Raw genomic sequence first — 25,422 nt, forward strand, 5'->3', positions numbered from 1 at the left:
ATTAATATTAAAACTTTTTTTTTTGTTCATTTTAAGTATGAGCTAATCCCAAACTCAAGCTGTTAGATTACTCTCATGGCCTGTTAAAAAAAGAAGTTAGGTGAGGAAAAGTAGAAATGTCTAAATTTGTCCACCTGAAAAAGGATCAAATATTTTGAAAGTAGATACGGTTGGCTTTGGCCGTCACTAGATAATTGTAGGATTTTATGTTAGAATTCCAAGTCAGTGGGAGAATATGATACCAGGTCAGTAGTGTGGTTTGGTAGCCCAAAGTTTATATATCCTCGAGTAGAGCTCGGCTAGTTTAGAATTATATATAAAATAATATTATATATGCATAGACTAAAATAAATATATAAATATTAAATGACATAGTTGGTTAAAATAAATTTTTGACTCACGTAAGTTTATCAAGCCCACCAGCCGAGCTCAAACTTTATCGAGTGAATACCAGCCAAGTCAATATTTTCTTACTCTCAACTTGAGCTGAGCTGGGCCCAGCTTATTTAAGCTCGACTCGATTGTGAAATCGTTAATTGTTCAACGATTCATATATAGAATACCTATTTTTTCTTTTCTAATAAAGTACTGAATTATTCGTCGTTATTACAAATAGTAAAATCCATATAAATCATGAAATATTTTAATATTTTTACTTATGACATGGCAGGCCAGCTGGTTAAAAAAAGAAGTCTTTACTAATAAATTTGGTGAATTAAATCAAAATGGCAAAAACAATTATAAGAAGAACTATTTTGATCAAAATCTCTTTCCGCCCCCCCCCCCCTACCGGTGCCCAATTGCTACTAAAATCAACTATAGAATAGACCTTGCATTGTATTTATAATGCCTTGAAAGCACTGTAACATTAATTTTATTAGTGCACAATAATTATATTAGATAAGTTAAAATTAACTACATATATAAAATTATTTTAGTACTTGAGAGTAAGTTTTTCCAAATTAAGGTAAAGTTAAAAAGAGAGTGTCTATTTAAGGTTAAATGAGAGGTAGTTTTCTATATTTAAAGTGGCAAAATTCTCTCTATTCACAGTAGGGCGTGAAAAATAATAAAGATAAAATATAAGATGTTTTTAATAAAATTTTCTAATATATTTCTTCCCAAATTAGAGGAGTCTTTCCTTCTATCTTCTCCGGTAAAACCTTCCTTCTCGATCGCAGTAGCAGTTGAGTAGGCGGCGCGAGACATAATTTGGAATTTTAAAATGAATCCAAAAGGAGATTTGGATTTTGGAGGGCATTATTTAGCTGGTAAAATTCGTTAAACGACGACAAAAGCTTCATTATTGATTTGTCTTCTTCTGGATGCGGTAATGGATTACGCCATGTTTTTCTTATTCCTACCTCCTACCTGCTTCACAGTATTATAATCTTTTTTCCTAGATTTGATGAAATAAGTTCCGAGAAATTTTCCACGAGCCCCCACCACGAGAGCGGGAGATAATCGTTAAATTAAAGCAAGAGACGTGAATCCACAAGAAGATTTATATTGGATAAAAAATTCCTCGTGCTTTTGGTCCACAAATGCAGCAGCGAAGACTTTGCTTCGCTGACCGATTATTCCACCGTCTCTCTCTCTGATCGAGATGGTGGATTCGGGAGGTCGGATTTGTTTTTAGCCAGAGTCTTTTCGAGTTCCAGTGAAACCTGTCTGGCTTCTCCATCCTAGGTAAAAAGAAAAAAAAAGAAGAAAGGGGAAAAAAAAATACTGGATTTGGAGTGAGTGTGGGAAACTCAGATGGCCATTTGATTCCAGGTGAAAGATTTGGAATTTATTGTTATGTGATATCTTGTTGGTCTTAAATAATCGTTCTTCTTTCTCGGGGGCATAATTGATTGGCTCTGGTTTGTTCGCCTTTATCGGATAATCTTTTCACTTATTTGGTATAAAATGCAAAAAGGGTGAGATCTTTTTGGTATGTCTTGATGCTCTTCCGTGTTCAAAGTTTGCTCCTTTACCGGATTGGCTTTCCATGAAAGATTAAGAGGTTTTGATACGTCTAGCTGTTTGTTGAATGGTTTACTTGTATAACGCCAAGTTTATAATCTTTCTTCTTCTTTGGATTGTTTGATGGAAGAATAGGGAGTATGGCCAGGGAAAAGGCATGAAGTGCTGGTGAAGTGATTTCTAGGTCTATCAGAGATGGGTTTTAAGCCACTGGATTGGTATTGCCAGCCGGTGAAGGATGGGGTTTGGTCCATGGCGGTGGAGAATGCTTTTGGCCCGTACACGCCCTGTGGCGTCAACACCTTGGTGGTCTGCATCTCCCATTTGGTTCTCTTTGGGGTTTGCTTCTATAGGATATGGAGGACCAGGAGAGATCTCACGGTTCAGAGATTCTGTTTGCGGTCGCCGTATTACAATTACGTGCTCGGGCTGCTGGCAGCATACTGCGTAGGCGAGCCGCTGTTTAAGTTGGTGACGGGTTTGTCGATGACAAATCTGGATGGGCAGACAGGTCTTGCTCCTTTTGAGGTGAGTACTTTGCATGTTGAAGTTTGAACTTTTAGAATCTTGAGTAATTTGATGACTATTCTTGATGCCTTTCAAAGAGTTATTTGATTGTCACTGATTAATTGTAAGTCTCTAATCATGTAATTAATTGCTATTTACTTAACAAGGCCCCTTTTGCCTTCACTGTTGTGGGAGTTTATAATTGGAATGTCATCCACAGACCTGTCAATTGGTCCTTGTAGATTAATCTCATTAAATAGTAACTTCTTTCTGACTTAAAAGGTGCCCTTTCTTCTTTGATTTCTGAATGTGTAATTGGAATGTCAATTTATAGACTTCAATTGATCTCATGAACATGTGTCCTGAAATAAAATGCAAGTGCCTTTTAGTTTGCAATATGTCAATTTGCAGTATCTGGTTTGATCATTAATGTGTTTCTGAAGGAAGAATGAAATTTAGGATAATTGCAGATGTTGAGCCTTTTAATTTATTTATGAACTAAAGGTCCAGATGGTCTGGTAAAAATTGTTTTGGATCATCCAGGCAAACTAGCTGATAAATAGGATTCAAGTTGTTAAAAAACTTGGCAACATAAATATTGTTTTGTAGTTGCATATTTTATACCGAATAAAAAAAAAGTTGTGCGCGTATATGGGGCATTTGCACCAAAAGTTTTGGTAATAGTAAGATTGAGCTCTTGTATGCATCTCTAATTGTCCGCCTTCCGTTATAGTGTGACGTGTATCTAGTATAGAAAATAGATGCACACAGTTTTCAAGAGCCAAATTTTGTTATTATCAAAGCTTAAGTTTTATTTTTGTACGAATACCCCACTTATATTGGACCCTATTCTAAAAGAGTAAAGGAATGCAATTCATGAAGGAATATTTTGGTTGCTTTTGGCAGACCACTTTAAGATTACACAATAAGTATATTTAGAAAGGACATTATAGAAATATTTAATTTTGGGTTTCTTATTGCTAGGCACTTGGGTAGATAATTTCCTATAATAAAAGGCACATTTATATAACATAGTTCTCATATATCATGTTTATTTTTTCTTTTATTAGATTCAAAGCGTGACAATTTTCCCAACTAAGCCCATAATCCCATATAGGTTGCCAGTATTCCAATGAAAGCAGGTTGTTCATCAGGAGTGGATTGAAGATTCCAATTGGTCATATCATTCTCTAAGAATTTCAAGGAAGGATTTTATAATGTGTTCTCAAATTTGATATGGAGACCTAGAACAGGTAAAAAGTAGCAGTGGAGGAAACAATAGAAAATGAAAGATTATATACTTGCTTGGGGAGAAACAATTTGTCCTTTGCCCTTTATTGCTCAACCACCTCTATTTCTTCCTCTTAATTTCCAGTTTCCTCAAGATTTGATGGAAGATTACTACAAAAGTGCTTGAGAGAAGTATTAAATATATGAAAGGCTTGATACATGGAATTAGGAAATTATAGACATTACATTTTCTGTTTACAAGAAAATAAAAAGGCATATATTGCATATATTTTCTACCACTGACCCATGTAGGCATTAAATCAGCAGTTAAGACTTAAAAGTCTATTTTGGTAAATAATAGCAGCAAAGTACACCTTCATTGTTCTATTTCATATACTAAATATCTAATAATGCATGTCCAAATTTTACAAGGAATTTTTTTGTGCTACTTGAATTTTAATTTTGGTAGGTGCCCTAGCATCTTGCAGAATCAATTGCAATTATTATAGAATGCCCTCTTTGTGCATCTAACCTGAGATATATTCTCCAACATGAATTAGTGTAACTTTGAATGGAAGTCATCTTCTGCTGCATTCTACTTTGTCAAGTAGGTATATTTGAATGCAATTTAGAAGAAAAGTGTTAATTATTTGTATTCCTTCTTCTTTTGTTTTTTCCTTTTCTTAAGTTGAATTAGTTATTCAGTTATTCTTGCTGCATGCTACCTGTGTTTTAACCTACATTCAATGTTTGCCCACTGTCACCTTGTCCCTTTGCAGATCATTTCACTACTTATCGAGGCTGCTGCTTGGAGCTGTGTGCTTGTCATGATTGGAGTAGAAACAAAAGTATACATTCGTGAGTTTAGGTGGTATATCCGTTTCATAGTCATCTATGTTCTGGTTGGAGAATCTGCTATGTTCAATCTTATTCTCTCAGTCAGGCAGTACTACAGCAAGTTAGTCTTTGGCTCTTTACCCCTCTTCCATTTAATTTTCCATTGTCTGCCTTTAGCTCTTCATTTATATTTTGTATTTTTATTGAGGGACAAAGTTGTTCTTGTAGGAATTTAATGATAGTGCATTTTTGCTGACTTCTACATCTTGTCTTGTGCAGATCACTCTTTTATTTGTACATCAGCGAGATAGCATGCCAGGTTTGCTTCTTATCTGCAGATCACATCTATAACATGCCTATATTATTATTGATATGCAGCGCATAATTCAATAAACATCTCTAAATTGCACAATTTACTATCTTAAATCTCTTTTTCACAGTACCATGCACCTTTCACTGGTTCATTGCCTATTTTCTCTCCCAATGGATGAATGAAACTTGTTAAAATCTGCTTATTTATTCCTCTTCATTCTGTTATATGCAGATCTTGTTTGGAATACTCTTGCTAGTTTATGTTCCTAGTTTGGATCCTTATCCGGGGTATACTGTCATTAGACCTGAGGTTCTTGTTGATGATATGGATTATGAACCACTCTCTGGTGGAGAGCAGATTTGTCCTGAGAGGCATGCCAATATATTCTCCAGTAAGTAGAGTTTATTAAGTACAAACTTTGTGTTTGCAGAGATGTTTCTTAAGAACTTCAAATTAGAAATAGTAGATGATCTTCACAAGAACCATCTTTTATTCTTACTTTAATTGATGGCTCATTTTTGAGAAGTTTATCGTGTACTTTTCTGTTAGAGATATTCTTTTCGTGGATGACTCCACTGATGCAACAAGGCTATAAAAGGCCCATCACTGAGAAGGATGTCTGGAAATTAGATTCATGGGATGAGACAGAGACATTGAACAGCAGGTAAGTTTATATCAGTTCTTGCACTGCTTTCCCCAAAGTACCAACCTCTACACCTTTGATCGTGTATCAGATTCCAGAAATGCTGGACCGAGGAAGCACAGAGACCTAAACCATGGCTTTTGAGAGCTCTTCATCGTAGTCTTGGAGGAAGGTTTGAAGCTGTATCCCGATATCACAATAAATTCCATTTTTTTTATGAAATTGGCCAGGAGTATAATAGTGCAGCATTTACATCATATATTTGCATTCTAAAAATCAACTTCACCAAATACTTACTTGCACTCTTATTTCATCTTCAGGTTCTGGTTGGGAGGGTTCTTCAAGGTAAGAAAATAACAACTAGAACTTCTGTTGTGTTGACATGTCTATTCCCCTGCTAGGATTTTAATATTTTCTACTTATTCTTCTGTTAGACTAACTTGTTATGGAGGGTTTATCATTGTACTTGTGAATTACTTTTTGCAGTTTTTTTATGTGAGCAACACTTTAATTAGATTTCTTCGAGGGGCCCTGACAAAATTCCAGGGCAAAATTTGAAAAGATATTAGTAATGAATTCTAGGTGTTGGAACCCATCCAGCACCTGTAACTTTCTTTACTAGAAAGACATTATGGTGATTATTAATGTGGTTAATCACTTGGTGATGTATGTAGGAAACGAATAAGGCTCTTATAGGTATTATTATTCATGTGTTAAAGATGCTGATAAACATTCGTTAATTATGCACAACAGAAACATGTTTCTTAACTTGTAGGGACAGTCATATACCATAGTAATTGTATATAATGCTGTGTACATTAATTGTTCTACTGCATTCCATTTAAGAATCTGTACTTTGATTTCTTAGACTGATCATGTTGAATCATGAATATTTATGAGCTTTCTAAATCTACAGAGATTTATTATTTTATATGACGAGAACTACTAAGAGATGGATTTCCATGACAATATAGTTGATTTCTATTTATTTACCTTGAGATATGAATTGTAGGTGGCAACAGTTGGAATTTGTAGCTATATACAGATAGCTGGGAATGTGTTTTGATCTCTCATGCATTTTTAACAATTTTTGTCGTCACTCAGTGAAGGGTTTGTTTTCACTCCTTTTTCACTCAACTTGTAGATTGGCAACGATGCTTCTCAATTTGTGGGTCCAATTATATTGAACCTCCTTTTAGAGGTATGTTCTTTTTTGGTGAAAAGTTGAATAAGCTAACTATTACTGTTATTATGCTGCATCACATTTTTTTGGTCTTCCTGATTTATTTTATATTGACGGGCAATCTTTCACCTTTTCTGATCGGAACTTGTATAGATGGAAGTTCAGTTTTTACCTTACGTTATCTAACAATTCCAAATGGTAATATGTTTTTGTCAGTTGTAGATCCATGCACATCTTCTAGTTTCTGTTTTCTATCTCCTTTTGATATAATTGGTTATCTTGTCTATATTTGTTATGTGTTGCTAATAACTGCTAATTTTTATTCAGTCAATGCAACAAGGAGATCCATCTTGGAATGGTTACATCTATGCGTTCTCAATTTTTGCTGGAGTGGTATGAAATTCAAACTGGATATACAAAATGAAACTTAACTTTTTTTTCTAATTTCTTAGTATCTCATTGATTGCTCTTATTATGTGTTCTCCCAATTATCTTCCCACATCATCTATCTGCATCATAATTCCAAGAAGAATGCTACAACAAAAGCATTGGATCCCTAGAAGCTAATTACATTCAACATAATTGTAGAAGGTTTATTTGATATTTCTACAACCTTGACAGCGGTTTAAGCTATATTTAGTGTCTTGTACTTTAAGTAACCTCTGATTGCACTTCTTCTAATGCTAGGTTGGGTTTTCCTCATTAATATATCTGGTTTCCTCTTGAAATTGATTTTACTCCCTGAGACCAGGTTTAGAAGTTGTAGATTAGATTGTACTACATAGAAATTTGATCACTAGGAAATATTTGAATGTTGCATCTTCTGTTTTTTTTTATCTTAAAATCCACTACTATAATTTGTGAAATATAACTTAAAACCACTTACGGATCAAACTTTGGTTCTTTTCTTGTTAACATGCATTTGACTTTTCAGGCACTAGGAGTCCTCTGTGAAGCACAGTATTTTCAGAATGTCATGCGTGTTGGCTTCAGACTTAGGTCTACTTTGGTATGTACCTGTGGAACTCTCGAGGCATGTGAAACACATAATAACTTCTTATTGGATGCGTATGATATGAAACATACACAATTGTGCTTGCTCTAATCTGTTGGGCCCCTCTTATCCAATTTTGGGCATGATCATGACTGTTGGATGTATGCAATCAATGTGTTGGTGAACTTTAGACCTAGACGGGTCCGCTCCGACTGAAACTTTCGTCCACATACAGATGCCTATAAATATATGTATGCGAATTATATGCCATGTAACTTCTATTTAACTATTCTCATTTTTATTTCTTTCCTTATAATCTCAAGAAATATTTAGTACACATTATACGAATTTCGTTCATCTAGTTTGTTTTATATCATTGAACTATTGAAGGAATTTGCAAAACAATTCTCCCTTCTCATTCTAGAAAAATAGTGGACAAGAATGCCAAAATATTATTAGGTTCAAGAAATCGGGATTAGGATCGGGATCGGCATTCTAAAAAAATGATACGTATTAGTCGTATCTGTCGCCTGGATCGGATTTGATTTTTTTAATTACATAAAATTCATTTAAAAATATAAAAAAATTTCTAAAAATTTAGAAAATATGAAAAAAATAATAAAATAATAATTATTCACATGAGTCTTAAAAATTAAACAAAAGTACTAACTTATTTAAAAGTCAAAATTCGATAAATACTAAGTTGACTCTCGTAAATCCTTGTGGTCATCATCATAATTATCATAAGTTTAAAAATAATGATGTCTAGGTTCTGGTATTCCAAAGAGTGATTGTATTATATCATTCATATCAAATGAATCTTATTAAATATAAGAAGAATAATAATTAATCTATGGATTTTGTGTTTAAAAATACTGAGGAGGATATTATGGAGAATAATAACAACATATGGATTATGTGATTGTTTCAAACAATGAATACTTAATGAACCATAGTTAATTGGAGTTCGCCAGAGTGAGATTTGCGTCGCCGGAGTTTATTGGAGCTAGATCTCTCAGTTAGAAAGTGAGAGTAGAATAAAAGGAAAAAAGAGTGAAAGAGAAAGAGCGAGAAGAAAAGAGTAAAGAGAGGAAGGAAAAAAGCTTGGAGATATCAATAATTGATGTCTCCGAGTCAGATCCATAATGGATCTGGTTGACTGGAATCAACTAGGATCGGCCGATCTGACGAACCATGATTATTATGCTATCTTGTTGTGTGTTGATATTTAGTATAGGCAGTGAGTTCATTATATCTAAGTTTGCCTATTTCTTCACTTTTCTGTTGCTCATATTTTCTTCATTATTATCATTATGGACATATTGGTTTGGAAATTACATGTTAGTTTTCCTTTTCCACAGATTGCAGCTGTGTTCCGTAAGTCACTGAGACTAACCCATGAGGGGCGCAGAAAATTCTCTTCAGGAAAGATAACTAATTTGATGACAACAGACGCAGAAGCACTTCAGGCATTTCTCTTTCTATACTCGATATATTTGTGTTAGATCAATTCTTTGATGAAGGTTCATCTCATTTATCTGCAAACCTAACTGTTGAATGACTGGTTACCACATTTAAGTTTTCAAAACTTAGTTGGAATTTAAGGACTTATGCCAATTTTAAAGAAGAATTGATATTCTTTCTATTGGGGTTGGTTTATCATATAAATTATTAATAAGAAAAAAGGTTCAACTGGTATCTACTGAATAGCATGGGTTAAGATAACAGCTGTACAGGATGTTATGGTTCACGATTACTTCACATATCTGAGGTTTTGACACTTAGTAAGATTAGCGTGTCTGATGTACTTATTTCATGAATTTGTACATGTAACTATTTTAAACTTTCTTCTATATCAGTATTCCGTTGTTTATAAACTGTTACTTTTTTTAATATGGATGACTGAGAATTCTTCATTTTGATCTTTATTGTTCAAGTAGCAACTTATTCTATGAAAGTAGTTTCTGTTTTAAACACAACTGACTGATGTCTGAATCATGTCCTATTTGTACAGCAAATCTGCCAGCAGCTTCATAGTCTGTGGTCGGCTCCTTTTCGTATTATTATATCAATTTTTCTTCTGTATGCTCAGCTAGGCGTTGCATCACTTGTTGGTGCATTATTGCTGGTCCTTTTGTTCCCTATACAGGTACATTTTCTTTGGAATTGCACCTTCTAACCAATTTCCGTGGGACTTCTATTATAACTGAAGTTTAAAATAAATCTCCGATACATGCTAATTTGCGATAATATGATACAACTTGAGCTGGATCAAGTTGTATCATTATATATATAAACAACCTCATGGATGATCAATGAAGTGGGCTGTCTGGAATGCCCGTTGAATGAATAAGAGAAGTAGACAGAGGTAAGTAAGATCTCTTATCAGATCTCATCAAGTGGACGTGGTGGGTTTTGTTTCAACAAAAGTCAAGGAATATGTACATACATTTATGTATGTATGTATTTAAACGAATCTAATCAAATCAAAACTACAGGTATTGAACCTAAGGTCTCAGAGTCACAATAAACAAATAGCTGGACCGTTATCTTGACATCAACTTTTAACTATCAATTTAGTGATTGAATAAGGAAATCTACATCTATCAATCAATAATAAGTCGTCTATTTAGCATGATCATCATTGTGCAATTTTGAGGGCCTCACTTCGTTAACGGTAAGACTTGCCCCTGCAAGTCATAAAAACAACCTCTTTAGTAATGAAGGCAAAACTCTGTATAAATTTCCCTCACCAGCCTTCTCATTGGGAAGAGCCTTATGCATTAGGACACCCTAGTTTATCATCGTGCAGTTTCTTTTCCCATCTGAAAAGGTCTAAACCTGGTTTTTCTTTTCTTTACTTTTTTTCCTGAAGTCATGAATAGTTCTTCACTTGCCTTCTATACATTTCTCTGATTTTATGTTCTTTGTACGGTATCAGACAGTCGTGATAAGCAGAATGCAAAAGCTATCCAAGGAAGGCCTGCAACGGACTGACAAGCGTATAGGTCTTATGAATGAAATATTGGCTGCTATGGACACTGTGAAGTATATATCTATTTGAGAATGCTTTATGTATTAGTTTCACGAGAAATTTAATTATAACTTATAAGTAATTATTCTTTTCCTTTTGTGGGGCAGATGTTATGCATGGGAGCAAAGCTTCCAGTCGAAGGTTCAGAGCATTCGGAATGATGAACTTTCATGGTTCCGTAAGGCTCAAACATTAGGAGCGGTAAGGTTCACATAACTTTGGTTGGTTTTATCTTGTTGGTTTGTATATTATAGTAAGTCATGGTGTTTCAACTTTCAACAATCTTTGACCGATTGTGGTATTTTGCAGGCTAATAGTTTTATCCTGAACAGCATTCCAGTTGTTGTTACTGTATCATCATTTGGGGTGTACTCCCTACTTGGAGGAGACTTGACGCCTGCAAAGGCATTTACTTCACTTTCGCTGTTTGCGGTGTTAAGGTTCCCCCTGTTCATGCTCCCAAATTTGATAACTCAGGTATGATCTCACTATTTATCTTTTCTCCTTCAATCCATATTTCCATAGTGAATAGTTGCATGGACTGAGTTGTAAGCCCCTATTTTATTTCACAGTAGAAATTTAGAGTAATAAATTTTGTTTTGATGCTTGAAAAATATGTTTGGTTTTCTTATAAAATTATGATGTGAGCATTTATGCTATCTGCCATTTGGTAAATCTCTCTGAAATTGCATATTATGATCTAATGTTAAACAGAAATGTACAAGCGACAAGCTTGTTCCATGGGTCTATAGGATGAATCACTGTACTTGTAAATTTTCTAAGCATTTGGCTTGAGTTATTACACAGGTACCTGTAAAAATGACTTTCTTTTCCAAAGGCTTGACATACCAATCTTTATAGCAAAGAATAACTCATTTTAGTTTAACTGGAAGTCATCTAAGATGTGGTATTTTAGTGGTAACAGAATTTCAATAATTCCTTATCAAAAGTTAAGCTGTTTAGGGGCCTTAAAATAAGTCATCATATCGTCTTTAGAGACATCAAGATTGAAGAATCCTCAAAACTTTTCTGATCCGGGTCCTGGTGTGACAAGAGCTTCTTAGAGCATCATGCAAAGAAGGATTAATGAAAGAAGTTTCCACTATAATACTATTCCATGAGACATAAGAAAAGCTAGAATTCCACTCAAAGCCGCCTGGTTCATATAAATCATTCTAGATATGTAGGTGAGAATCATGTACGGAAGCAATAAATGTGCACTACAACTTTCCTTCTTGTCAGATAGTTTTCTTTTTCTTGAATTTTATTTGAATATGGCGTGAGAATTCTATTTTTTTCTGCTGCTATTGAAGTTGTTTAAGCTATAACATAGTTTGCTAATTATTCATGTTTTTGACATTTCCACTGTAGGTTGTGAATGCTAATGTGTCATTGAAACGTCTAGAAGAGCTCTTCCTAACTGAAGAAAGATTACTTTTGCCAAATCCACCTCTTGAGCCAGAGCTTCCAGCTATCTCGATCAAGAATGGGTACTTTTCTTGGGAGTCAAAGGTCTGGTGTTTTTATTTTATATTTCTTCTATTTTTAAGTTCCCTATTCCTAATGCTTTCTGTGTCAGTTTTTATCCAATGCATGGATGGCCGTGCCATCTTGCAGCACGACACGTGCCGCAAGAGAGGGAGGGAAAAAGAGGAGGGAGACTAGTAGCGTTTCGTCGTTGTCATCACTGCCGCTCACCGTCACCACCGCCCTTGCTAGCTCGAGGAGGAAGACGACTCAACTAGGCGAGAGCGAGCGGCGAACGACGACGACGAAGAGTCTTTAGTGAAGTGCTGCTAGGAGGGGTGCCATGTGGCACCCCTCGTGCCATATGCCAGTACGTCGTCGGCATACCATTGTTGGTCTAATGACCGGTTTCAGCCGGATCGGCCGATACCTGATCTGTTTTGGGTTGGGATTGATTGTACCGGTCGAAACCGACTAAAATTGGGAGAGAGAAAGGGAGAAAGAGAGGAATGAGAGTAAGAAAAAGAGAGAGAGAGAGGAGAGAGAAATAAAGAGACCTCGTCGGATGGAGTGAGAGAGAAAAAGAGAATATTTCGTCGGAGCTCATGGGAGAAGCATTGTTGAGGAAGAATCGGAGAGGGAGAGACTGAGAGAGAAAAGAGGGGAGAGAATTGGAGAGGAAGAGAGAGTAGTAGAAAGAGAGATAAAAATTAACAAAATAACATTTATTTTTTTATTTATAGATTTATATATGAGTAATTTATATTTATATCTTATTTTACAAAAAATTTGATTTTTTTTTCATTTTAAACAATAAAACGATTCAGACGGCCGATGCCATCAATATGACCAATACGGATCATGTTTTTGAACGGCCGATCCCGATTCCGATACCTGGAGCCTTGCTTTGAAGTACCCAAGTATATCTAGATATGAAGTACTTATGTCTAATTGGATTATTTGTATGGCCTAGTTCATTTGCCATTTATTAAGTGTAAACTTTGATCGTACTATTGCCCGCAAGAATCTAAATTGGAAGGATGCAACTAATCATTGGTCACCTTTACGCCCTTTTCCTGCTTATCTTCTGGAGAAATTTCAGGCAACATTGAGGTACCTATACTGATGCTGAAAGTCTCAGAGAGGAAAAAGTTAGACCATCCTTTGTGTGACAGTGTAATAAGTAAGCAATCCCATTTGAAATTATGCACAACACATGGAATGATGGAACAACAACCCATAGACATGAATCGAACCTTATCTATCTTTTCTTGTTGCATGCCAGTCTTAAGACAACAACCCATACCCTTCTGTGTGGAAATGTTATTTCTTGGCCAAATCTTACCATTTTATAGAGAGTAATTAAACTTGATATTATAATATTTTTTGTCAGTTCTTGTCTCAGTTTCTTATGCTTATATGCTTATGCTTTATGACATAAGTTGTTGCATTTCGTGAAAGTATGTAACACTCAGAGACATGGGCAGGCTGAGAGACCAACATTATCAAATATCAATCTCGATGTACCCGTTGGTAGCTTAGTTGCTATTGTCGGAGGTACTGGAGAGGGAAAAACATCTCTGATATCTGCAATGCTTGGAGAATTGCCACCAGTGGCAGAAACAGATACATCTGTAGTTATCCGTGGAACAGTTGCCTATGTTTCTCAAATTTCATGGATATTTAATGCTACGGTAATTTGTGGTTTCTCTGATTATCAGTTTATTGCTGTAGACTGTAGTATCAAATATCAACTGATGTTTAATGTCACTTTGTCTGCACAGGTACGCGATAACATACTGTTTGGATCTGCTTTTCAACCATCAAGCTATCAGAGGGCTATTGAAGTTACTGCATTGCAGCATGACCTTGATTTGCTTCCAGTGAGTACATCTCCTGTAATGTCTAAACTTTGAACTTAAAACGAAAACTATCAGTTGGTATCTAGCTGAAATCTGCTCAAAAGTTAGCCTGGAAGATGTCATTGAAGGAAGACAACATTATCTTCCTTATCTAGAGAAAACATGTTCTTCTCAGTTTATCTCATTACATTTTGATATGTTTTTATCTCTGAATGCCTTCAAGTGTTTCTGATTATTCTTGAGTATAAAAGAAGAAGAAGATTATTCTTGAGTAACCACTCACACATCTTGTTATACTTGTTTTATCAGGGTGGTGATCTCACTGAGATTGGGGAAAGGGGAGTAAATATTAGTGGAGGGCAAAAGCAAAGAGTTTCCATGGCAAGGGCTGTATATTCTGATTCAGATGTTTATGTATTTGATGATCCTCTGAGTGCATTAGATGCCCATGTTGGTCGACAGGTAATTCCACCCTCCTTCAGTCCCTTCCTCCTTAAATGTGCATCATAAATCCTTGCCAATTATGTTACTCATTACTATTCTTGGATCTACTGAATGAAGTCATGAACTTTGCATGTTATCCACCTGTTTGGCAACCTACAGTCACTATTGGAGTACAACCTCATGATTGGGGCTCCTGATGGTTAATATGCTTTTTTTCATTTTATGGGAGACTACTGTCATACGTGGTGTCGATAGTTTCTATGACAACTTTGACAGACTAAACCATTCTCCATGAGGCTAATCAAGATAGATGGGGAAACTGCTTCAATATGTTTCAGTGCTCTTCCTTTTATATTCACTAATATACCTTCTTTATGGGGATAAGATTGTACTTTCTTGCTCTTTTGATAATATTATTGTGCAATCAGTTCATAGTGATTCTCAAGAAAAGCTTATAACCGAAAAGAATTACGCAGATAAAAAAACAAGTCAATAGGCCCACGAGTTCTTTTCATGGAAAACCTTTTGGATGAATCATGAGACGTTATCAAGGAGAACCAATCCACTAGAGAAATAAAATGTATATATAGTTACTATACACCTCACATGTATAGTTTTACAAATCCACAAACCCTTGAAGCCACATTAATGCTTTCCTGCTCCAGACATCTTTGTTCAAGAACATTCTTCGTCTAACATAAGGGTTCATCATCCATTCCTCTCACTAGCATATGATCACAATCATCCACTCCTCCCACTAGCAGATGTTGACATCTTTCTAATCCAAGAGGGGCTTATGGCATCCACAAGTGCACTCAGATATAAAGGAATCCTTAGATGCTTAAGGTGGTTATTGATAGAGTAGGTAGAATGTCTTCTAAAGATGATGCACGACAAGTTCCTCGAATTCCTAGAGTAAAAGAGTGGTGATGGCAGTTGTTGAAGTCAAAGTTATTCGCCCTCCACTTATAATACATAGAGGCAATTGTGATGACCATAGTTCTAGGATGTTCACTGAGCCTAGAAAATATGACTCTGTGTTAACCTATTGTGATGCAAAATTGCAAGTTAAAAAAATGGAAATATCTGGAGGACTTAAGTTCTCTGTTTTCTTTTCTTTATCACTTCATAAGAACTTCCATCCTAAGAATTTTAATATTGATATTTGTGTACTTTATTGTAATCTATATATGTGCAGGTTTTTGATAAATGTATAAAGGACCAGTTGAAAAATAAAACACGAGTGCTCGTAACCAACCAGCTACATTTTCTGCCAAATGTGGACAAGATAATTGTAGTCCATGAAGGTATGGTGAAAGAGACTGGTACCTTTGAAGAACTCAGTATCAATGGGGAACTTTTTCAAAAGTTGATGGAGAATGCTGGAAAAATGGAGGAACAAATAGAAGAGAAATCGGGTGAAAACAATAGCCAGGATGGCAGGAAACCTACTGAAGATGGAGAGATGCCATCGACAGAGAATGGCTTGATTAAGAGTGAAAATAAATCAAATAAAGTAAAAGAACCAAAGTCTGTTCTAATCAAGAAGGAAGAAAGGGAGACTGGTGTTGTCAGTTCAAAGGTTCTTTCACGGTAAAGATTTTCTTACACTAGAAGTGCATAAATTTTGAAATGCATCTATGGGGAATCTCACTGTGATACTGTTTCTAGACAATCAATGACACTAACCCGCTTACAATTTGTAGTCTGTGCTACAACATAAATAGTCTTTCATTTTTCAGTTGTTTCTTTAAGTTTTCATAGTTGGTTATCTTGCTACATAGGATAGAAATTTTGGAATCCATTCTAAGTTATTAATAGAATGAGAGCAGGATATATAAGGTCGGACCTACTTATCTTCTATAGGAAATCTACTTGAATTAGGATTTCACTAAGTATGCTGTGCTGCCTGGTATTATTAGTACATGCTTTCTGTAAAGACCAAGAATAATGTAAGCACTGTAGTCTTCTTGCGAATTGTTTTCAGAATTGCTTAGTGGAACTGATTTCATATTGTCATAGCACATTGGAACCTTATATTGAATAATTTTACTATTTTTGTTGGTTCATCTATAACAATGTAATGTGCTTATCATGCTTACTTATATATACATATTTTCAAAGACATGTATACACTTTTCAACACTTTTATGTGTTTGTGTAAGTATGTGTTATGTTTGTATATAAATATGCTCATAATTTTGAATATGTATGAATGCTCATAATTTTAATTATACAAATATGTGCATTTTCTCATCATCATGGCACACAATCATAGAATTCTTGAGCAAACCTCTCTCCTACATAGTGAAATTTACTCATATCACATTATCACCTATTTGGGTGGTAACCCAATATATCAACTCTTATTTTACCAGGGGGATATTCACTTCATATTGGCATCTCTATGCAGGTACAAAAATGCTTTGGGTGGGATGTGGGTAGTATGTATACTTTTCTTTTGCTACGCCATGACTGAAATTCTTCGAATTTCAAGTAGCACATGGCTCAGCATCTGGACAGATCGGAGCTCTCCAAAAAGCCATGGGCCTGGATTTTATAATCTGATTTACGCACTTCTATCTTTTGGTCAGGTAGTTAAGAAACAAAATATTATTCTGATTTGCAAGTCTGAAGTTATTTTTGTTAACATCCTGAAATTAGAAATACATTTGGTTCTAATTCTACTCAGGTACTAATTACTTTGACAAATTCTTATTGGCTGATCATCTCAAGTCTTTATGCTGCCAAGCGGCTACATGATGCTATGCTTCACTCAATATTAAGAGCTCCAATGCTGTTCTTTCATACCAATCCACTTGGAAGAATAATCAATAGGTTTGCTAAAGATCTAGGTGATATCGATCGCAATGTCGCAATCTATGTGAATATGTTTCTGGCACAAATCTCGCAGCTACTTTCCACATTTGTCCTGATAGGTGTTGTCAGCACCTTATCCCTCTGGGCCATAATGCCACTTCTGATTTTGTTTTATGCAGCCTATCTTTATTACCAGGTAAAGATGTCAGGCCAACTGAATGATGCTTTTCTTTTTTGTTTTACTACATCAATTACATGCTTCTCATTTCTTTAGTTTTCTTCTTGTTCTCATTAAACTCTTCGATTACTAAATATATCAAATGAAGAATACAAGGTATTAAATTTCCTGTGATGTTTGATGGATGATGAGATGATTGATTAACTATATTAATAAAATAAAGTGTAATGACTAATAACATGAAGACTCAAGACATGGATGGAAGAAGTTTTCAGGTTATGCTTGATTGATGTATAAATCAGTATCCTTATACACATGATAAAGTTCCACTGAATCTAAATCTAGCTTTCTGGGTTTTACATGTGATTTTATCTTGGTAATACCTCTGTTTTAGAAAGAATACAAGCTTCTGCAAGATCAAGATGAATGATGGTAAAAGATCATTAAATCAAATATCAAATAGTTAGGAAAAGGCTTTGTGTTGATGATCATGCCTGTGGTTGTTATTTGTTGTACGTTAAGTGACTGTTTATTGCTAGTTATCTAAAAGTATTCTCTAAATGTCTAACATGAGGTCATGCAGAAAGAATCAATGAAATAAATGATATGGATCATGCATTCGTTCCCAATCAAGCTTGAATGCAGGGAAGCAGTCCGCGCAGTCAAAGGAGAATATTCTCTTGTATTCAGAAAATTACGAAATCAGTGGTGATCGTTCCATATCTTTCTAATCTATGTTTTTGATATTCACGCCTTCGCAGATTATGGCTGCATCTGGGGCTAAAATATGCAATATTGTGGTGAAGTTGAAGATGACGGGTTATGGTCATGTTAGTGATAAAGGTGATGATAATGGTGATGGATCTGGTGGCACGTGGTGTTGAAGGGATAAGGATAAGAGAGAAGAAGTTGGTCGAGATTCTAAGGAGGAGAGAAGACTCGACAATCGAGGGGTATTAAAGGTATCTGGCGTCGAGATGACACACGGCTAGGGTTTGAACGAGGAGGGAGAAGAGTTAGAGTAGAGGAAGAGAAGAAAATTCAATATTCATTCATAATCCCCCTTTAGGTTGTCATCCAAATCTTAAGAGGCTAATCTAACAAGCCAAATTAACAATTAATAACCCTAGAAACATTGTATTCTCGCCGACCGCGTTCGAACTGGGTCGAGTGCATTTGAACGTGCAATTTGCATTCACTGCCGATGCGAACGTATGCAGACGTTCGCATGTGTGTGTTCGAACGGGGTTGAGCACGTTTGAACGCATAATTTACATTTTCTGTCGATGCGAACGTATGTAGGTGTTCGCAAGGGGCGTTGGAATGCGACCTTCCTGTGTTCAAACGCGACATCTAGAATCCTTATTTTTCTGAAGAAAACAACTAAAACAAAACAAGAAATATATCCCATATGTTGTATCTATGTACGAGATGACTCAGTGTGGTCCAAATCACATCAATAAATGTTTGGCTTTTATATTTTTGTCTTTTCAATTATCATGCAATTATTTATCATAGTAAAGTCGAACTATTTAATCTTTACTTGTGCTTTTCTTATCTTCCATTTATTGACCATAATGGTAGTGGTGTTATGGTTGTTTCTGCCTTATTCCTCTTCTCTCAGAGTACAGCCCGTGAAGTGAAGCGCTTGGACTCCATAACCAGATCTCCTGTCTACGCTCAATTTGGAGAAGCATTGAATGGTCTGCCAACAATTCGTGCCTACAAAGCATATGACAGGATGGCCAATATTAATGGAAAGTCAATGGACAACAATGTCAGATTTACACTTGTGAATATGAGTGCAAACAGATGGCTAGCTATTCGTCTGGAAACATTGGGAGGCATCATGATTTGGTTTACAGCAACATTTGCTGTCATGCAGAACCAACGTGCAGAAAATCAGCAGGCATTTGCATCAACAATGGGTCTACTTCTTTCTTATGCTTTAAACATTACCAACCTTCTGACTGCTGTTCTCCGTCTTGCAAGTCTTGCTGAAAATAGTTTAAATGCTGTTGAGCGAGTTGGAACCTATATAGAGTTGCCGTCTGAAGCTCCTCCTGTTATTGAAAACAGCAGGCCACCCCCTGGTTGGCCCTCATCTGGAATCATAAAGTTCCAAGATGTTGTTCTTCGGTACAGGCCAGAACTTCCTCCTGTTCTTCATGGCATATCATTCACAATCGATGGAAGTGAAAAGATTGGAATAGTTGGCAGGACAGGTGCTGGAAAATCTAGCATGCTTAATGCTTTATTTCGTATAGTGGAGCTTGAACGAGGAAATATTTTCATTGATGATTGTGATATTTCAAGATTTGGTCTTTGGGATTTACGCAAAGTCCTAGGAATAATACCACAGTCACCTGTTCTCTTTTCAGGTATTTTTTGAAAGCTTTTTGGACTAAATGAATAGTTTGTTGAAGCTGCTGCTAATAATTTTTTATGTTGAACTCCTGCTGCTACTTGTAGTTCATCAGGAACCAGCTTTTGTTAGTTTATCTACCTGTACATTTACCAGTTTATATATTTGCTAACTTGTGTAACCTCTGCCAGTGATCCAGACTAATACTTTCATTAGTGGAAAAAGAAAGGATTTAATATTATAAGGTTTCCTTGGGGAGCTGTATTTCAATTTAAACTGTTACTAGCATTCATGTTTGTATGGAACTTTCATTGACTTGATTATATAGAACTGTTACCATGGAAGCAATGGAGCTGTAGTAACTAGTAAGGACTTTAATTGGAACAGTGATCTGAATAAAAAAGTATTATAACTGTCAGCAATGAGTCCAGTTTTTTCTAAGCTATTGTGCCGAATTACTATGGGCATTCATGTCATCCTTTTCATTTTTAAGGATTGATAAAAATCATAAACTAGCGTTTGTTGTTCACCATTTTGAGCCTGGAACTATGTGACAAGATGGGTTTTATTTATCTGACTTCATATATCCTAGTAAAAAGAAACAGGATCACAGTTTAAACATGTTTGACCATTTTTGTTGTTTAAAAAATCAATTTGTAAATCCCATCACTAATCCTTCCCTTCTTCCGAGACTCGCAACAACTACCAAAGCCACCATTTTCATGTAATTCCTTCTCTGTCACCATCATCTGATCTCGGGCCATTGGTGTCTTCCACTGCAAGACAAAAAAGCACTTCCAGTGGCACTGCCACAACTGCAGCAAAGGACATAGTAGCTCAGTTCCTTACTGTAAAATAAATGGTATATCCTAATTGGCATGGATTGTATGGGTCACAGATGGGGAGATGATATTGCCATATTGGTGTCGGCAAGGTACTTTCATTTAAGCTTCTACGAAAGGAAAAATTGTTCAGCATGTGCTTACTAGGAAGATGGAAGTCAACAGTGGTTTTCCGTTGCTCCCTCTATTCTCTGATGCAAGAAAACTTGATATATGTAACACCCTTACTATTTGTAAGGTGCTTGTCTGCCGCAATTGAACTAGAATACCATAAGGCACTAAATTTTACACCTGAGCTATTGCTGGAAGATCAAAATTCTGGAGCTTGCAGTTATTTTTGTAGACTCTAGCTACTTATGATTCTTGTCAATAATCAGATGCTAGACAAATATCACGATTTGACTTTTTTTTTATTTTCATTGGTAATTTCGTTATAGTTTACCTTTTACATTTACATTTCTCATTTGTTGTTTTGTTCTTGTCAGGAACTGTTCGATTTAATCTGGATCCTTTCAATGAGCACAATGATGCAGATCTGTGGGAGGCTCTGGAGAGGGCGCATCTAAAAGATGTCATTAGGAGGAACCATCTGGGGCTTGATGCGGAAGTATGCGAGCATTTCTTTTTCTTTTCTTTTTTGTTGAAGCAATTCTTTTGTCTTCTCAATCGTTTTGTTTCTTTTACAATGTTATGCATGTTGATGTGTGCAGCTTACTTGATATCTTGCTTCAATTTATTTGGACATACTTTTGCTGACTGCTGTAGAGATATTGTTATTTATTTTGCTGTCTATTGTTTATTCAAAAATAAGCATATGCCGACCATCATGAGTGGTCATTGGGCCATTTGGGTGCATGATGACTTGATAACAAATGAGAGTTCAGCAAAGCAGCACCCACAAAAATTAATGGCTAGGATCAAGTAAATATGTTTCTCTTGAAGGGAAATATTGATGTAATATGATAAAGTATAAGTTGTTTGATAAGGCCTAGCTTGTAACGTATAGCAAAGTATACTTAGCACACTTGTATATGTAGCGTCATTTCAATTATGACCACGGAAAACTTCAAATGCTGTATTATACATTACTAGAAGTCTATTTGGCATTTATTGCCGATCTTGGACTAGTTAAGCTCTTTCTGAAAGATTAGAGTTCAGTTAAAATCATTTTTCATAGTAAATAAGATGTTTTATTAGCTAACATCTTGACTGAAATATTTCCTCATCTGCAACATCTCTAGGTTTCCGAGGCAGGAGAAAATTTTAGTGTTGGTCAGAGACAACTGCTAAGTTTAGCTCGTGCATTGCTGCGCAGATCAAAGATTCTTGTTCTTGATGAAGCAACTGCAGCTGTAGATGTCAGAACTGATGCTCTAATCCAGAAGACCATAAGAGAAGAATTCAAATCTTGCACAATGCTCATTATAGCTCACCGTTTGAATACCATCATAGACTGTGACCGCCTTCTTCTTCTCAGTGCTGGTCAGGTATCTGCATGGATTGCTTAAGAGTTTGGTCACTACTTTGAGATACTAATGTATCATAGATTTGGAACTGCAAATCTGCAACAATTTGGTTATTATTGTATAAGTTTTATACTTATTTACATCAACTTTGAGATATTTAGCCCATGGATGCACGGTAAAGCTAAACTTTCCTATTTTGTATATTGAGATTGGGTGACTATTTAGTAGCATCATCCTTACTAGTATATTAGTTAAGCTTGCAAATTCATTTATTCAAAATTTCCAATCACTAGCTAAATGGCATGAAACAAAAGATTGTTTTTATATGATTGTACAATTAATATCTGACTGTATATATACGTCTACACTCCACACACCCACCCACACACACACAGATCTTTTATACCTGGTTCCTCAGTTTGCACTTTCTCAAAATTGATAAGAGATCCAGTTTTAGGTAAATGAATACCCCAGAATTTTGCATTCTTATTATAATGTTATTTGTGGAGACCACTAATATTTGTTGACATTAAGTTGTTTCAAGGTTGTTCATTGTACATGTGGTTACATTGGCAGGTTTTGGAATTTGACACCCCAGAGAATCTTCTGTCAAATGAAGGGAGTGCTTTCTCTAAGATGGTTCAAAGCACTGGAACAACCAATGCCCAGTATCTACGGGTACTACTGGATTCACTTCACTTTCTCTTTTATTTCCTATATCCTGATTTAGAACATGCTTTGGTATTACTACCTTCCCCTACACATCATCATCATTGTTGCTATTCTCCAATTTTTCTTATATATAAGAGTATGTTTATTTCTGGAGCAGAACTTAAATAGGGATTGCTCCAAGTAAGGATTTAGTCAATCTAACTTGCAGATGTCAGTTTGGTGTGCTGTATAGAAGAACATTTGGGCCTCGTTTGGTTTGAGACTAAGCTCCGAATTCGATTAGTTAGTTTATTACTTAGTCTTAATTTTTTAAAGAGTAAACTTAATTAGATATGAAAAAGATAATCAGATGTTTAGTTACTGAATCAGTTTAGGAGTCCCTGAACCAGTTCAATGAGAGTTCCTAAACTCAAAGCAGACAAGGCCTTAATACCAAAGTCTTCAAAAGAGATTTTAGCAACTTAAAGGGCAGATGTCTATTTGATGTCAACCCTTTCAGTAAATGATGTTAATTTAGCAGCCAATGCATCATTTTGGTATTACAAGAAGTGTTTTTTTCCTCTGCATGCTTTTTCTTTGTTCCTCTTCTGTCAGTTGAACTTTTTACTTTGAAGTTTTCTCCGAGTATCATGGTTTAAGGAGAGCCTAATCACCACGAGCAAATAGTTTTCGCATCCAAAATTATATAAATGACAAAACTTCATACTAAGCAGTTAATTGCAGCAGTTGTGGAACAAAAGATTAAGGTGGAACAGGTAGGGAGAAAAGGAGAACAAAGTTACATCATTAATCATGATCGGATTGTATTCTTTCTGTGTATGAGGAAAAATCTCCTAAACAAATGAATGGTGTTGACTGTTGTGTGTTCTTAAAATAGCAATGTTTAGTTGCTTCGATCAGCCACCTTTCCAGAGGTTTGAACCTCCACATTTTCTTTACACCTTTTCCCAGTCATGACAGTAGATACAGGAAAAAAATTTGGGCATTAGTAGAAAAGGAAATACTTGCATATTAATCAAGTTCTGTTGCTACAGAGTCTTACTGCTTTGAATTTCAAGCTTCCAGACATAGATATTGTAGACAATAATATGGTGTCCTTATCTTTGAAGTTCCTGTCTAATATATGCTTGCATAATTGATATTCAGTATACTTTGTATATATACATCCAAGGCATACTTCTTTACCAAAACCTTATATTAATGAAATTCAACAGAGTTTAGTCTTCGCGGAAGGAGAAAACAAATCCAGCAGGGAAGAGACCAAGAGGCAAGATGGGCAAAGGAAATGGCTGGCTTCTTCACGGTGGGCTGCTGCTGCGCAGTTTGCCCTTGCAGTCAGCTTGACATCTTCACACAATGACCTCCAGCAATTAGAGGTTGCTGATGAAAACAACATTCTCACGAAAACGAAAGATGCTTGTATCACTCTTCAGAGGGTTTTGGAAGGCAAACATGACAGTGAAATTGAAGAAACATTGAATCAGTATCATGTCCCGGCAGATAGATGGTGGTCATCTCTCTATAAAGTGGTGGAAGGTATGTCCTCTGTTTTGTCTGCAAAAGCGGCATTTATGTTGAATAAACATTATTTACATTCCTTGACAATTTATAACTGCATGCGCACATACGAATAGGAAAAGAAAGAATTTAAGATCGAATTGACATTCAACATTGTTGCAACAACCTACTGCTAAAATTTCCATTCTGCATTATGACTCTGAATATGCAATATGCCAGCCATGGAAACGCTCACTTTATGGAGAAGTTCATAAAAAATGTCAATGTTAATAAATAAGGTGATCTATAGTATTAAAAGAGAAGGGGGATAGGAACTATGAAAAATATAGTCCTGATCGAAAAGTATAAGCCAGAACCTCTCTCTTGCTGTAGAAACAATGATTCATCTACTGCCAAGCATTTGAGTCATGTCAAATTTTGGATTTGTGTAGGTTGCGTTGCTGCATCTTTTTAACATTTTATACGTGTTTTGCTTTCAGGTCTAGCAATGATGAGTAGATTGGCTCGTAATCGGCTTCAAACACAACCTGGCTACACATTTGAAGATAGATCACTGGACTGGGATGAAACACAGATGTAGAACTGCAAATTGCAGCTTATGGAATTGAGTGGTTTATTGGAATTGTGAGGCGATATTTGAGATGACATCATATTTTGTATGTTTTTTCTTTGGTACTTCATATATCCCTGCTCAGCCTTAGATGCAACTTGAGCTTAGCATAGCCGACCCCAAATAGTTGGGAATAGTGGCAATGAGTAGATAGGAAAACAGTTAATGAGGAACAATTGATTCTGTATTATTGCATGCTGATCATAATGATGCTTGATGAATTGAACTTTTAGGTTGTGACAGAAGCCTATGATATTGCTGCTGCATCTCAGTAAAAAAGTATTTCTGATAGATATTTTTCTTCTTTCTATTTCTGTGAATGAGGCAAAACATGTTAACAGAAGTTACTCTGTTGACATTATAATCTCCTACCTGATCAATATTCAGTTTGAAAGAGTTGTGTGATGTTTTCACAATCATAAAATTGTTTCAATTTCAGATTTGGGCTTTGTCCATACTTCAAATCCTT

The 25,422-nt window shown here is 35.7% G+C and overlaps 1 protein-coding gene across 4 annotated transcripts; it reads left to right on the forward strand.

The window, feature by feature from the left end:
• Positions 1-1,425: 1,425 nt before the first annotated feature.
• Positions 1,426-25,244, forward strand: LOC140770370 (ABC transporter C family member 2-like). 4 transcript variants are annotated; one of them, XM_073111537.1, is made up of 29 exons: positions 1,426-1,776; positions 2,099-2,496; positions 4,485-4,663; positions 4,822-4,861; positions 5,087-5,246; positions 5,405-5,519; positions 5,590-5,670; positions 5,819-5,843; positions 6,643-6,699; positions 7,009-7,074; positions 7,616-7,690; positions 9,037-9,144; positions 9,690-9,824; positions 10,617-10,723; positions 10,817-10,910; positions 11,019-11,186; positions 12,081-12,221; positions 13,664-13,870; positions 13,961-14,059; positions 14,348-14,500; positions 15,681-16,075; positions 16,896-17,076; positions 17,175-17,498; positions 19,105-19,861; positions 21,173-21,294; positions 21,929-22,174; positions 22,730-22,831; positions 24,040-24,361; positions 24,823-25,244. In XM_073111537.1, exons 2-29 carry the CDS (start codon positions 2,164-2,166, stop codon positions 24,921-24,923), a joined length of 4,893 nt encoding a protein of 1,630 aa, XP_072967638.1. In that variant the 5' UTR covers positions 1,426-1,776; positions 2,099-2,163; the 3' UTR covers positions 24,924-25,244. The 4 variants fall into 4 exon arrangements, with proteins under 4 accessions (XP_072967638.1, XP_072967637.1, XP_072967640.1 ...); XM_073111536.1 differs by having other exon boundaries at positions 2,104-2,496; XM_073111539.1 differs by lacking the exon at positions 1,426-1,776 and adding an exon at positions 1,856-2,008 and having other exon boundaries at positions 2,104-2,496.
• The last annotated feature ends 178 nt before the right edge of the window (positions 25,245-25,422 follow it).

Source organism: Typha angustifolia, chromosome 11 (assembly GCF_048772165.1).
Source record: "Typha angustifolia cultivar Huaian chromosome 11, ASM4877216v1, whole genome shotgun sequence".
NCBI lineage: Eukaryota > Viridiplantae > Streptophyta > Magnoliopsida > Poales > Typhaceae > Typha > Typha angustifolia.